The sequence below is a fragment of the Aquarana catesbeiana genome, linkage group LG02, assembly GCF_042186555.1.
Source record: "Aquarana catesbeiana isolate 2022-GZ linkage group LG02, ASM4218655v1, whole genome shotgun sequence".
Lineage (NCBI taxonomy): Eukaryota > Metazoa > Chordata > Amphibia > Anura > Ranidae > Aquarana > Aquarana catesbeiana.
This window is the reverse complement of record NC_133325.1, coordinates 352,134,703-352,148,843: the sequence shown is the minus strand read 5'-3', so window position 1 is coordinate 352,148,843 and position 14,141 is coordinate 352,134,703. Positions and strand designations below refer to the sequence as shown.

Below are 14,141 nucleotides of genomic sequence, written 5' to 3'. Positions count from 1 at the left end.
GGCTTTACATGAATGTTGCAGCTATAATAGCTTCAACTCTTCTGGTGACCTCACACATGCACTTCTGGAAGAATGGTCAAACATTCCCATAGACACACTCCTAAACCTTGTGGACATCCTTCCCAGAATAGTTGAAGCTGTTATAGCTGCAAAGGGTGGGCCAACTCAATATTAAACCCTACAGACTAATGCCCCGTACACACGGTCGGATTTTCCGATGGAAAATGTGTGATAGGACCTTGTTGTCGGAAATTCCGACCGTGTGTGGGCTCCATCACACATTTTCCATCGGATTTTCCGACACACAAAGTTTGAGAGCAGGCTATAAAATTTTCCGACAACAAAATCCGTTGTCGGAAATTCTGATCGTGTGTACACAAATCCGACGGACAAAGTGCCACGCATGCTCAGAATAAATAAAGAGATGAAAGCTATTGGCCACTGCCCCGTTTATAGTCCCGACGTACGTGTTTTACGTCACCGCGTTTAGAACGACCGGATTTTCCGACAACTTTGTGTGACCGTGTGTATGCAAGACAAGTTTGAGCCAACATCCGTCAGAAAAAATCCTAGGATTTTGTTGTCGGAATGTCCGAACAAAGTCCGATCGTGTGTATGGGGCATAAGACTGGGGTGCAATTAAAGTTCATGGACCTGTAAAGGCAAGCGTCCCAATACATTTGGCAATATAGTGTATTTCTGTGTGCTAGCTATTATAAATATGCTTCAAAAGCACTGTCATAAGCATGTCAAATATGCTATATCCTTCACTTAGCATCAATATTACACACTGGTAGCACTGAATATGAAGAAATCGCAACGCGATAAAGGATTTTAAGTAAAAAAAGGTCTAAAAGACGTATCTTGAGTGGATGTTACAGAGAGTTTATAAGACAGCAATCTGAATATATTAAAAAGCTTTAATTGAAGAAAAAAGTAAACATTACAGAAAATATGAGAAAAATACATATGGGTTTATGATTGTCTAATGCCTGTAAATTCTAACTAAAATAGCATTTTGTTTTCTAAGCTGTGTTTATCATCATAAGCATTTGCATTTTTTTTAATCAGTATTCATTGTTCATCTTTTTTATCCTTTGTTTCATTTCAGTGCTGCTGATCTCCAGCAACTTCTTTGCAACCCCTTTTCTGTCTACACTCAAGCAATGGCTGCATGACATTTCCGTGTGGGTTTCCTTGTGGTGACAGCTGTGGCCCACACCTGTGTAATGTGTTTAAACACCCATTTACATTTTCAACACGACTCCCCCATCAATACAGTGCTGACAGGGCAACCCCTCCTGCCCAAACATTGTCATTCTCAAAGCGGAGTGGGGGAAGCTGTTCCCCACTGGGAGAAGTCAGTGATTATTGCTAGAGTCTATAGCAGCCGCTAGCGCTAATCACAAGTAAATCGAGCAGGCTGGTTGTATGCTAGTTGATCGATCAACTTGGTACATTTAAACTGCCCATACACGGTTTAACTGCTTTCTGACCAGCCGCTGGCATTATACTGTGGCAGGTCGGCACGATCCCGCTAACCGTTGTAGCTATACGTCGGTCCCTTTAAGCAGGATAGCAGGCGCGCACGCCGCTGCACAGCGGGGGTGCCGATGCTCATGACCGGCGGTCGCGATGACCGCCGGCCACGAGCGATCGCAGACACAGGAGGCAGAACAGGGATGTGTGTGTGTGTAATCTTCTGTGAGGAGAGGAGAGAGAGATTGTGAGTTCCTACGAGCTTGGAACCACGATCTGTCATCTCCTATATTCAGTCCCATCCCCTACAGTTAGAACACACACCTTGGAGAACACAGTTAACCCCTTGATCGCCCCCTGTTAACCCCTTCCCTGCCCGTGACATTTATACAGTAATCAGTGCATTTTTATAGCACTGATCGCTGCATAATTGTCAATCGACTCAAAAAATGTGTCAAAAGTGTCCGATGTGTCTGCCATAATGTCACAGTCTTAATAAAAATCGCAGATCGCCGCCGTTACTAGTAAAAAAAATAATAATAATATAAATGCCATAAATCCCCTATTTTGTAGACGCTATAAGTTTTGCGCAAACCAATCAATATACGACTTTTGCGATTTTCATTACCAAAAATATGTAGAAGAATACATATCGGCCTAAACTGAGGAAAAAAATTAGCCTTTTTTAAAAAAAAATTGGGGCTATTTATTACAGCAAAAAGTACAAAATATTTTGTTTTTTTTTAAAAAATTGTCGCTATTTTTTTGTTTATAGCGCAAAAAATAAAAACCGCAGAGATGATCAAATACCACCAAAAGAAAGCTCTATTTGTGGGAAAAAAAGGCGTCAATTTTGTTTGGGTACAGCGTCGCACGACCGCGCAATTGTCAGTTAAAGCAACGCAGTACCGAATCGCAAAAAATGGCCTGGTCATTCATTGAGCAGCCAATTCTTCCGGGGCTGAAGTGGTTAAACAAGAACCTTTTATATCAAGATCAAAAGTAAAGCTCAATAAAAGCTTACAGTGCTTTCAATAATAGTGGCTTTGTCCTGCAGTTTTCCTCTCCATGGCAAAGTGTTTTTTCCCTCTTTCCTCCTCCCTACTAACTCCCCAAATGTAACCAAGAAAAAAATAGACCTAATAGTGTGATACCATAAAAATAAGTGATTTTATTAAATAGGAAATTACTCACAAGATTTACCAAAAGTTAACACAAAGCTCACTGCATTCAAGTAATGCCGCTGGGATAACTCAAATAACCTGTGCGCAGAGCATAACAGCTGGCCAGTCAGTGTCTCACCCAGACAGCACAAATTGGCAGCCCACTTCCGGTAACTGCTAAGCCACACTCCAACCCGTTTCGTCATCACAGACTTTTTTCACATAAAGAACCATTGAGAATTGGCTTTAAGGACTTCATGGACTATTTCTTTTCAAAGCGTCACTTGCTGTGGATAGTGAATGAAGACATATGCACATTGGACACTGGGTGAATTTTTTTTTTTTTTTTATAGATAGAATTATTGTTTTTGCATGCATTGCACATTAACTTTATTTGCACAGTGCTGCATAGCAATTTATGTTTTGTATGAATTCACTTTTAATATTACTACAGTGATAGCCGCAACCTTTTGAGTTCCATGCCTTCCCCTCAGCACATTGATCATAGGGGGGTCACTCATTTGACACTATGACCTGTGGGAGCTTACAGTGTTCTGGTACCACCAACACCTAAGGTCCAATTTTCTGCAGAGTATATAGGGCAGGCCGTATAGTATATATACTGCTGTTCAGAGTATATACAGTCAGGTCCATAAATATTGGGACAGCGACACAATTCTAATCTTTTTGGCTCTATACACCACCACAATGGATTTGAAATGAAACGAACAAGATGTACTTTAACTGCAGACTTTCAGCTTTAATTTGAGGGTATTTACATCCAAATCAGGTGAACGGTGTAGGAATTACAATAGTTTGTATATGTGCCTCCCACTTTTTAAGGGACCAAAAGTAATGGGACAGATTAACAATCATCCATCAAACTTTCACTTTTTAATACTTGGTTGCAAATCCTTTGCAGTCAATTACAGCCTGAAGTCTGGAACGCATAGACATCACCAGACGCTGGGTTTCATCCCTGGTGATGCTCTGCCAGGCCTCTACTGCAACTGTCTTCGGTTCCTGCTTGTTCTTGGGGCATTTTGCCTTCAGTTTTGTCTACAGCAAGTGAAATGCATGCTCAATCAGATTCAGGTCAGGTGACTGACTTTGCATAACATTCCACTTCTTTCCCTTAAAAAACTCTTTGGTTGCTTTCACAGTATGCTTCGGGTCATTGTCCATCTGCACTGTGAAGCGCTGTCCAATGAGTTCTGAAGCATTTTGCTGAATATGAGCAGATAATATTGCCCAAAACACTTCAGAATTCACCTGGCTGCTTTTGTCAGCAGTCACATCATCAATAAATACAAGAGAGCCAGTTCCATTGGCAGCCATACATGCCCACGCCATGACACTACCACCACCTTGCTTCACTGATGAGGTGGTATGCTTTGGATCATGAGCAGTTCCTTTCCTTCTCCATACCCTTCTCTTACCATCACTCTGGTACAAGTTGATCTTGGTCTCATCTGTCCATAGGATGTTGTTTCTAGAACTGTGAAGGCTTTTTTAGATGTTGTTTGGCAAACTCTAATCTGGCCTTCCTGTATTTGAGGCTCACCAATGGTTTACATCTTGTGGTGAACCCTCTGTATTCACTCTGGTGAAGTCTTCTCTTCATTGTTGACTTTGACACACATACACCTACCTCCTGGAGAGTGTTCTTGATCTGGCCAACTGTTGTGAAGGGTGTTTTCTTCACCAGGGAAAGAATTCTTTGGTTATCCACCACAGTTGTTTTCCATGGTCTTCCGGGTCTTTTGGTATTGCTGAGCTCACCGGTGCATTCTTTCTTTTTAAGGATGTTCCAAGCAGTTGATTTGGTCACACCTAATGTTTTTGCTATCTCTCTGATGGGTTTGTTTTGTTTTTTCAGCCTAATGATGGCTTGTTTCACTGATAGTGACAGCTCTTTGGATCTCATATTGAGAGTTGACAGCAACAGATTCCAAATGCAAATAGCACACTTGAAATGAACTGTGGACCTTTTATCTGCTCCTTGTAAATGGGATAATGAGGGAATAATACACACCTGGCCATGGAACAGCTGAGCAGCCAATTGTCCCATTACTTTTGGTCCCTTAAAAAGTGGGAGGCACATATACAAACTGTTGTAATTCCTACACCGTTCACCTAATTTGGATGTAAATACCCTCAAATTAAAGCTGAAAGTCTGTAGTTAAAGCACATCTTGTTCGTTTCATTTCAAATCCATTGTGGTGGTGTATAGAGCCAAAAAGATTAGAATTGTGTAGATGTCCCAATATTTATGGACCTGACTGTATGGGGCCTGGGGGACCCCACTCCATTTTTTAAAAAAATTTTGGGTGTGGGGTTCCTCTTAATATCCATACTAGACCTGAAGGGCCTGGTATGGATTTTATGGAGGACATCCACGCCATTTTTTTTGGTATGTTTGGTAGTTTTATCTATATTGCCGGGATCCGACAATACATTACAGCCGTGATCAATTTTAAATGACATTTTTTCCTTTATAAATGTCATTTTGCTGTGGCACTGTTATAAACATGGGAAAGATGTGCTACTTTACAGGCATACTAAGGACACCCCCCAGGCATGATATTTAAAGGAATATTTCATTTTTATTGTTTCACTTTAAGTATTATTAAAATTACTACTCCGAAAAAAACGGCTGTTTTTAAAACTATTTTTTGCATTGATACATGTTCCCTGGGGCAGGACCCGGGACCCACAAACACTTTTTTGGCAATCACTTGCATATAAGCCTTTAACATTAGCACTTTTGATTTTTCACATTCATGTCCCATAGACTTTAACAGTGTTCGCATGTTCGAACAAATTTTTTGCCTGTTCGTATGTTCTACTGCGAACCCAACCAGAGGGTGTTCGGCTCATCCCCAGTTTACTCTTTTTAAATCATAATGACAACAGAAACTTTTACCCTGATCAAAAGTTTACATACCCTGGTGATTTTGGCCTGATAACATGCACACAAGGTGACACAAAGGAGTTTGAATGGCTGACCTCACTTGTGATCTGTTTGCTTGTAATGTGTGTGTGTGTGTGTGTGTGTGTGTGTGTGTGTGTGTGTGTGTGTGTGTATAAAAGGTCAATAAGTTTCTGGACTCCTGACAGACCCTTGCATCTTTCATCCAGTGCTGCACTGACGTTTCTTGATTCTGAGTCATGGGGAAAGCTAAAAAATTGTCAAATCTGCAGGAAAAGGTAGTTGACCTGTATAAAACAGGAAAAGGATATAAAAAGATATCCAAGGAGAATTCCAATCAGCAGTGTTCAAACTCTAATGAAGATGTAGAAAATGAGGGGTTCTGTTGAAACCAAACCACGGTCAGGTAGACCAACTAAAATTTCAGCCACAACTGCCAGTAAAATTGTTCGGGATGCAAAGATAAACTCACAAATAACTTCAGGTGAAATACAGGACTCTCTGAAAACATGATGTCGTGGCTGTTTCAAGATAAGGAGGCACTTGAAGAAAGATGGGCTGCATGGTTGAGTCGCCAGAAGAAAGCCATTACTACGCAAATGCCACAAAGTATCCTGCTTACAATACGCCAAACAGCACAGAGATATGCCTCAAACCTTCTGGCACAAAGACATTTGCAGTAATGAGACCATAATTGAGCTCTCTGGCCACAACTATAAAGGCTACATTTGGAGAGGAGTCAACAAGGCCTATGATGAAAGGTACACCATTCCTACTGTGAAACAAGGAGGTGGATCGCTGATGTTTTGGGGATGTGTGAGCTACAATGGCACAGGAAATTTGGTCAAAATCGATGCCAAGACGAATGCATTATGCTATCAAAAAATACTGGAGGAACATTTGCATTCATCAGCCAGGAAGCATGGGACGTACTTGGACATTCTAACATGACAATGACAATGATCCAAAACACAAGGCCAAGTCAACCTGTCATGGCTACAGCAGAATAAAGTGAAGGTTCTGGACTGGCCATCTCAGTCTCCTGACCTCAATATCATTGAGCCACTCTGGGGAGATCTCAAACATGCAGCTCATGCAAGACAGCCCAAGAATTTACAGGAACTGGAGGCTTTTTGCCAAGAGGAATGGGCAGCTTTACTCTCTGGGAGGATAAAGAGCCTCATTCACAAATACCACAAAAGACTTCAAGCTGTCATTGATGTTAAAGAGGGCAATACACGGTATTAAGAAATTGGGTATGTAAACTTTTGATCAGGGTCATTTGGGTAGTTTCTGTTGTGATTATGATTTAAAAAAATCTTGATAGGAATGCAGACTTTGAATTGGAAACAAGTAGCTAGCGACACAAAGCGTTCAAATGAACACATCAGTCAGGGAAAAAATCACAAATTGCTGTATACTAAAGATACAAGGAAACAGTATTTTGTACTGGAACATTGAGGCATACGACCGCTCCCTAAGAGCAACATCTGGGAATGTTCATTTTTAGATTAGGTTACAGAATCTGCACCAGCTGGTCAATAATGCAATAAAATGCATTTATCACAGTAAAGATGGCAGCTGGAAATGTACAGGCACAGGCGACAATGCCCAATCTATTTAAAGCTTTAAAGTGCCACAGAGTGAATCATAAACGTGTGTGGCCATCCCTTCTGATTAAAAAAGTATAAACATTAGTAGGTGAGAAGGAGTGGGTAGGAAGATGCTACCAGCACTGGCTTGTTGTAAGAAGGGGAAGGACAGTAGTGATCAGGACAGATTTTGTAGTCTAATCACTTGTTCTCTCTGACAGCACATGGCAGTGAGCCCCCCAAGACATAGACCAGGGCGCAAGGCTGCCATCCTGTTTGGAAATATTGTATATCAATTGATGGTGTGGAGCATAATTTATTCTACCAAATTTTCACAATCAGCGGAATATGATGGGAAGTAACTACCTGCATAGTTCATTTGTTTACAAGTTGTGCTGTTTGGAGCCATCTTAAGTATAACTGAACCTGTGCTGAGCATTCTTTAAAAAGGAGCTCCAGTCTGGGCAACTAAATTAAAGTCAATCAAACTTACCCGGAAGTGGGAGCGGATACCTGTCAAAACTCAGCCCGAGTTGCGCTGTGCTTTCTGAATGGTTTCCGCTTTCTTCTGAGACCTGTGTGTGTGCCAGAAGGCAGTGGGGGGAAGGAGAAGGGGCTGGACATACTTGGAGATCGCTGAGGCGATCTTACCCAGAAGTGGTAAAACTAGATACCCACCCCCCCCCCCCAAAAAATGCCAAATGTGGCAGTGTAGGGGGGAAGGGTGCGAACAAGTGGAGCTGGGTGGAGCTCGGTGGGCTTTAACTACTTCAGATCTCACATCTGTACACCCTCTATGGTCCAGAGCAATTTTCACATTTTTGCTATAGACTTGTTTATTCCCTCTCCACTCTATCCAAAACTCAAAAAAAAAAGTTTCAGTTCAAGTGTTAACAAGGGGTTAAAGAAAACACTTTTTTTTACTTGTAAGGATGTTTTAGGGCCCATTCACACTTGTTGTGCAAGTTTGGAAATGACAAGTTGCATGACAAGTTACAGCCCATTGTTTGCAATGGCATTCGTTCAGATCGGTGCAACTTAAAGTCGCAGCGATTTTGAAAAGGTGCCTGCACTACTTTAGTACAACTTTTGATGCAACTTTGGTCTAGAGAATGTAAAGTCTGGAAATCGTGTGAATTTGGAGACTCGCTAATGTGAATGGAGTCTCAACTGACATCATATGCAGATTGAACATCATCTATTTGATCTGCACATAAATTAAACAAAATAAATACAAGGTAACAGTGCCACTTTGCATTTTTAAATCTTAAGGCTCGGTTCACACAGGGACGACTTGTCAGGCGACCTAGTCGCCTGACAAGTCGCCTCCCGTTCTGTGCTATGGAACCGTTCTAAGGGAAGCGACGCAAGTCGCTCCGACTTAGAAAAAGGTTCCTGTACGACTTTGGGGGCGACTTGCATAGACTTCTATACAGAAGTCGTTTTGCAAGTCGTCCGGGCAGTCGTGTGCTCGGTGAGGCGACCTGCAAGTCGTGCCGCCTCTGGTGTGAACCGAGGCTAAGTCTGAACAGTGTTTATAAACACTAATCAAAAGACCTGTTTTTGACAGCAGTGGCTAGAGCTATATTTACATTTAGCAAGGAAATGCTGGTAAAAGCGTTGGTGGGGAGCAGTAGCGGGGGGGAGGGACAGGGCTTGTTATGTATGCTCTTTGAACTCCTGTGAATATTTTTTTGGGTATACTTAGCACACCCAGTCCTTCTGGCCCACTGCTGTGACCTCTCCTCCCACTTGCCAGCAATTCCGAGCTCCTAAAATGAAAGCGGGAATTTGCTGTGTAAATCCAATGACCATTTTCTGTCGAACAGGCATGCTGGTAAACCACTTGCAACTAAAGGCTGATTTGTGCCTGGACTGATGTGTATAGTACACCATAGCTCACAGCCTCCAGGGGCCTATGTAATCCTCTTTGGCTGCATAGGGGAAGCTATGCCTGTCCACCACTAAAGTACACCCTTGGGAGATGAGATGTGCAGAAGATAGAAGCAGATCCCAAGAGGCTTCAGACTACAGTGTGTCAAAGTACTGTAGTAAGTAGTAAGTATTGCTATTTACATTTTCTCTCATAAAGCCATTTAAGTGATGTGTATTTTAAGTGAAGTTATCTTCTACTAACACACTGATCGCTGTATTTAATATGTTAGATTATAAAAGTTGTAAGGTTTAGTACATTTACTGAGACATTTTAAAAATGAAAATAGGTGTACATACCTTAGGGTACACTGGCTGTAATATCTCACTTCTTTCTCTGTATAAATACAAATTAGACATGTGATTCAGAAGTAAGAACATTGCAGCATCTGCAGATAAAATGGAAGCACGCACCAATAAAAATGTATTGGAAAAAAACAAAACAAATAAAATGAAACTTACTTAAAGTCCCACCAAAATATTTTTGTTATAGTTTTGGAAAAAGTGGGTACAGGTTAGAATATGTGTCATATTTTTACTGTGACTCCAGGTGTTTTTTTAACTCTTCTCAGGGGTGAAAGGGTCCAGGATCTGGGTGCAGGCCCTGGGCAAGGACTTTTTTTTTTTTACCTTTCTTCTCAGGGTGGAAGAGTCCAAGGTCTGGGTGTAGGCCCGGGGCAAGGACCACTGGGCTGTGTGCATAGAGGCAGCTGGTAGCTCCCATCCTCTGGATATACAGCAGTTCTCTGCAGTGTATGGGGAGATACCAGATAAGAAGGGGGCTTAATGTTTATAGAGAGACATATGGGATGGTTAAAGCATGTGGGGAGATACTGGGTGGGGGAACTTGTCAGACAGGCTGTATGGGGTTCCTTGATTTCGAACGGTGGTGATATCCAGAAGAGAGACCTTTCAAATAGATAGACATCAGATAAAGCCAGCATAAAGCTTAGCTTTCTGTGTTCCTTAGCACACAAATCATACAAATAGACAGTGATTTTACTGTAGCATTCTAAAACTAGTAAGGTGATGTATAATTTATGGGAGGCTAATGAGAAAATCTTGGATCATCATGAATAGGGTTTTTCACTTATGCATCTAATGATTACCCAAAAAAAGCATAAATATTCTAGATATTTCATAGCTCTCAACTGTCCCTGATTTTAAAGGACTGTCCCTGATTTGGAACAAAGTCCCTCTGTCCCTCTTTCCTCCTGATATGTCCCTTATTTTGGTCTAATCTATATATTTGTATACAAAATGCACTACTTATCTATCAAAAAGTATTTTATAGTGCTAAACCTTTCATCCAATTAGAAAATTGCTGCATTTCTAAATTCCAAAAGCCGGTACAAAGTAATAGTAGTGGTAAAAAAGCACTTGCAGGTTTAACCAATCATTGTTTTTGTACAATTCCCCTGTAAAGGTGTGTGTCCTATGCCTACATACTTTGAGTGTCCCTCATTCCCATCTTGGAAAGTTGGGAGATATGGTATTATTCATATAGCAAAGAGGACTGACAAGATTACATCAATGCTGTGAACCTGTGATAAAAATGTTAACTTCTTATGCTCAATTTTATTTCCAGTTTTCTCAAAGTGGTTTTAAACATCAGACAGATTTTTCAGGTGATTGTATCAATAATAGCTTGGCAACCCAGAATCATGCTCATGGAATTATTACAGCTTTCTAGCCAGAAAACTCCCCATTAAAGAGGAACTTCCCCCTTATCATAACAATTACAACAAAGGTACCTTTAAAGACATTCAATAATGACAATCTAGAAACAGATACTTATAAATACTTGCAGGCATTCTTCTCACTATGACCATTTTAACTAAGGGCAGATTAATTAATCTCCCTTTAATTCCTGGTACTGACCTAGAACACTGGATCTGTCCGTGACAGGAAGTTCCCAGGATGCAGCTGTAAGGCCAGGGTTGCATCACCACTGCCTTAACCACTTACGGACCGCCCACCGTAGTTATACAGCAGAGGATATCATTGTTATAGCAGCTTCTAGCTGCCATAACCCCAGTATCCTAGTTTTCAGTGGGCGGTCCGCTACAAGATAAAAGTGGTCTCTGCAGCAGATTCGCCACAAGATCACTTTTATCGGTGGCGGGAGAGGGGCCCCCTCCCGCTGCGATCCGGTGCCCTCCGCCGCTTACCGGAGCCGTCGGCAACGGCGGAGGCAATCGCGTCCTTCCAATTGCTGTGCATGGAGACGAGTGAGGGTAAGATGGCCCCGACCCGTCTCCATACAATTGCTGGGCGGAAACGTCAAAACGTCACTTCCGCCCATACGTCTTAAAAGCACATTTTTTTGTTGTCATTTTTTCAAAATGACAAAATTATTTTTCTTTGTTATTGCATTTAAGTCCAAATATGAGATCTGAGGTCTTTTTGACCCCAGATCTCATATTTAAGAGGTCCTGTCATGCTTTTTTCTATTTCAAGGGATGTTTACATTCCTTATAATAGGAATAAAAGTGACAATTTAAAAAAAAAAAAAAAACAGTGTAAAAATAAAAAATAAAAGGTAAAATAAATAAAATAAAATTTTTTTTTTTTAAACGTGCCCCGTCCCGACGAGCTCACGTGCAGAAGCGAACACATACGTGAGTAGCACCCGCATATGAAAACAGTGTTCAAACCACACATGTGAGGTATTGCCGCGATCGGTAGAGCAAGAGCAATAATTCTAGCCCTAGACCTCCTCTGTAACTTAAAACATGCAACCTGTAGACTTTTTTAAATGTCGCCTATGGAGATTTTTAAGGGTAAAAGTTTGTCGCCATTCCACGAGCGGGCGCAATTTGGAAGCGTGACATGTTGGGTATCATTTCACTTGGCATAACATTATCTTTCACAATATAAAAAAAAATTGGGCTAACTTTACTGTTGTCTTTTTTTTTTAATTCAAAAAAGTGTATTTTTTCCAAAAAAAGTGCACTCGTAAGACCGCTGCGCAAATACGGTGTGACAGAAAGTATTGCAATGATCGCTATTTTATTCTCTAGGGTGTTACAAAAAAAAAATGTATAATGTTTGGGGGTTCTAAGTCATTTTCTAGCAAAAAAAAAACAGTTTTTAACTTGTAAACACCACATTTAAAAAAGAGGCCCGGTCTTAAAGTGGTTAAAGAAACCAGAAAGTGGAATAACAGTAATTGTAAGTATAAGCAAACAAAGTTTGTTTAACCACTTCACCCTAGGAAGATTTTACCCCCCTCCTGACCAGAGCACTTTTTACAATTTGGCACTGCATCGCTTTAACTGGCAATTGCGCGGCCATGCAATGCTGTACCCAAACTAAATTTGCGTCCTTTTTTCCCACAAATAGCGCTTTCTTTTAGTGTAATTTGATCATCTCTGTGGTTTTTATTTTTGAAAAAAAACACAATATTTTTTACTTTTTGCTATAATAAATTGTGACAGATTGGACACTCTTGACACATTTTTGGGACCATTGACATTTATACAGCGATCAGTGCTATAAAAATGCACTGATTACTGTGTAAATGTTACTGGTAGGGAAGGGGTTAACACTATGCATATCATATATTTTTCATATATATTTTATAAACAACTCAGAAGCCATCTTGTTCAAAAAAATTTTTTTCAGAGGTTAAGTTCATTGTCTTTAAAACTAAGAAATTCTCACAAGAAGATTTTAAGTGTCTTATTTTAAGTTCTCTCAGATCGTAAATTCTATTTCTGTCAGCCAGAAGAGATAAGAAGAAGGCCTATGGCCAGTGTTTAGACTAGAGACTCATATTTCAAATGAGCTGACAGTTTTTTTTTTTTCTTAAATGAGAGAAGGGAATGGGGCTCATTCAAAAATTATTTTACAAAACAAGCTGTACCTAAAATGTATTGCAATTTTCACTGCATAAGCAATTATTTTAGCAATAATTCAAAATATATTATTACATTATATTATAATAATTATATGCATAATTTAATTGAACAATGTCACATATTTTGGTTTGTGCAATATATATCTTTTTATATATAATATTCATTTAATATTTATCATGGATATAGTAGTATCTTTATTAAAATGGATATAGTATATTTGAAAGGCTATGAAAAGTTTTAAGGTATAGAAACTATACTTGTGTAATAATCGTATTTTGAATAACCAGGATGTTTCTTATACCATGACTTAACTTTCAAGGTATGTGAGAAGTTAAGTTAATGACCTTATCCAAATTGTCTCATAACCATAGATCCTTGTTTTAGACGCCAAGTCTACCAGATTTGACATATGTTTGATAGTTCCTGGTAGTTTATAGTTTTCTGTTAAGCTTAAGTTAAAAGGTTATTCAGGAATTAAATAAAGTAAATTTTCTATACAACATCGCCACCTATTGGCCACTGTGAATAAAGGTTCGATATTGCCCCTATAGATCTTTGGGCAGGAAATGACATGAGTTTGGCGTCACTTACGACGTGAAAGGCATTTCCACACCCATTTGGGGGGGGGGGGATTTAAATTGGAGACACATAGCCGAGGGGAATCTTGAGACGGAGATACAATAGGAGAAAAACAGAGTGGAAAGATGTTTGAATGAGGGTAAAAGATATCCTCTGGGACACCCAGCCGATATTTCTCAAAACAAAAGAATCTTAATCTCTGGTAAAGTATTCATCTTTTATTTTTACCTTTTGGTAATTGAATAGTTTTAACCTATACAAAACGAAACCATTTAAATATATTGCATAGCAATTTGGAATTGTGTTTTTTCTACCTGCAGCATGATATAATTAATTATATTCCAAATTTTAAGAGAAATACAAATTTTTGTATGTCTTTCCAAAAGCTTATACCAAAGTCTGTACAATGGTTTTGTCATGATATGTGTTTAAAAATAAATTCATTCTAAATTTATCCTTATTTAACCACTTCAATACCCGGCTATTGTAATATGACGTCCACAGATGGGATCTCCCATCCTGGGTGGACGTCATATGACGGCCTCGGGTTCCCGGCCACCTAGGGGGTGCGCGCACGCGCCCGCCGCGTTGCTCGGGACCC

General features: G+C 40.1%; 1 protein-coding gene across 2 annotated transcripts in view; it reads right to left on the bottom strand.

Annotated features, from left to right (window-relative positions):
- Positions 1-14,141, bottom strand: part of TRAT1 (T cell receptor associated transmembrane adaptor 1) — a 66,823-nt gene that overhangs the window by 13,731 nt on the left and 38,951 nt on the right. For both annotated transcript variants that reach the window (XM_073614982.1, XM_073614981.1), the window contains one exon: positions 9,399-9,435. In XM_073614982.1, coding sequence (XP_073471083.1) covers positions 9,399-9,435 — 37 coding nt within the window. The remainder of the gene's footprint in view (positions 1-9,398; positions 9,436-14,141) is intronic.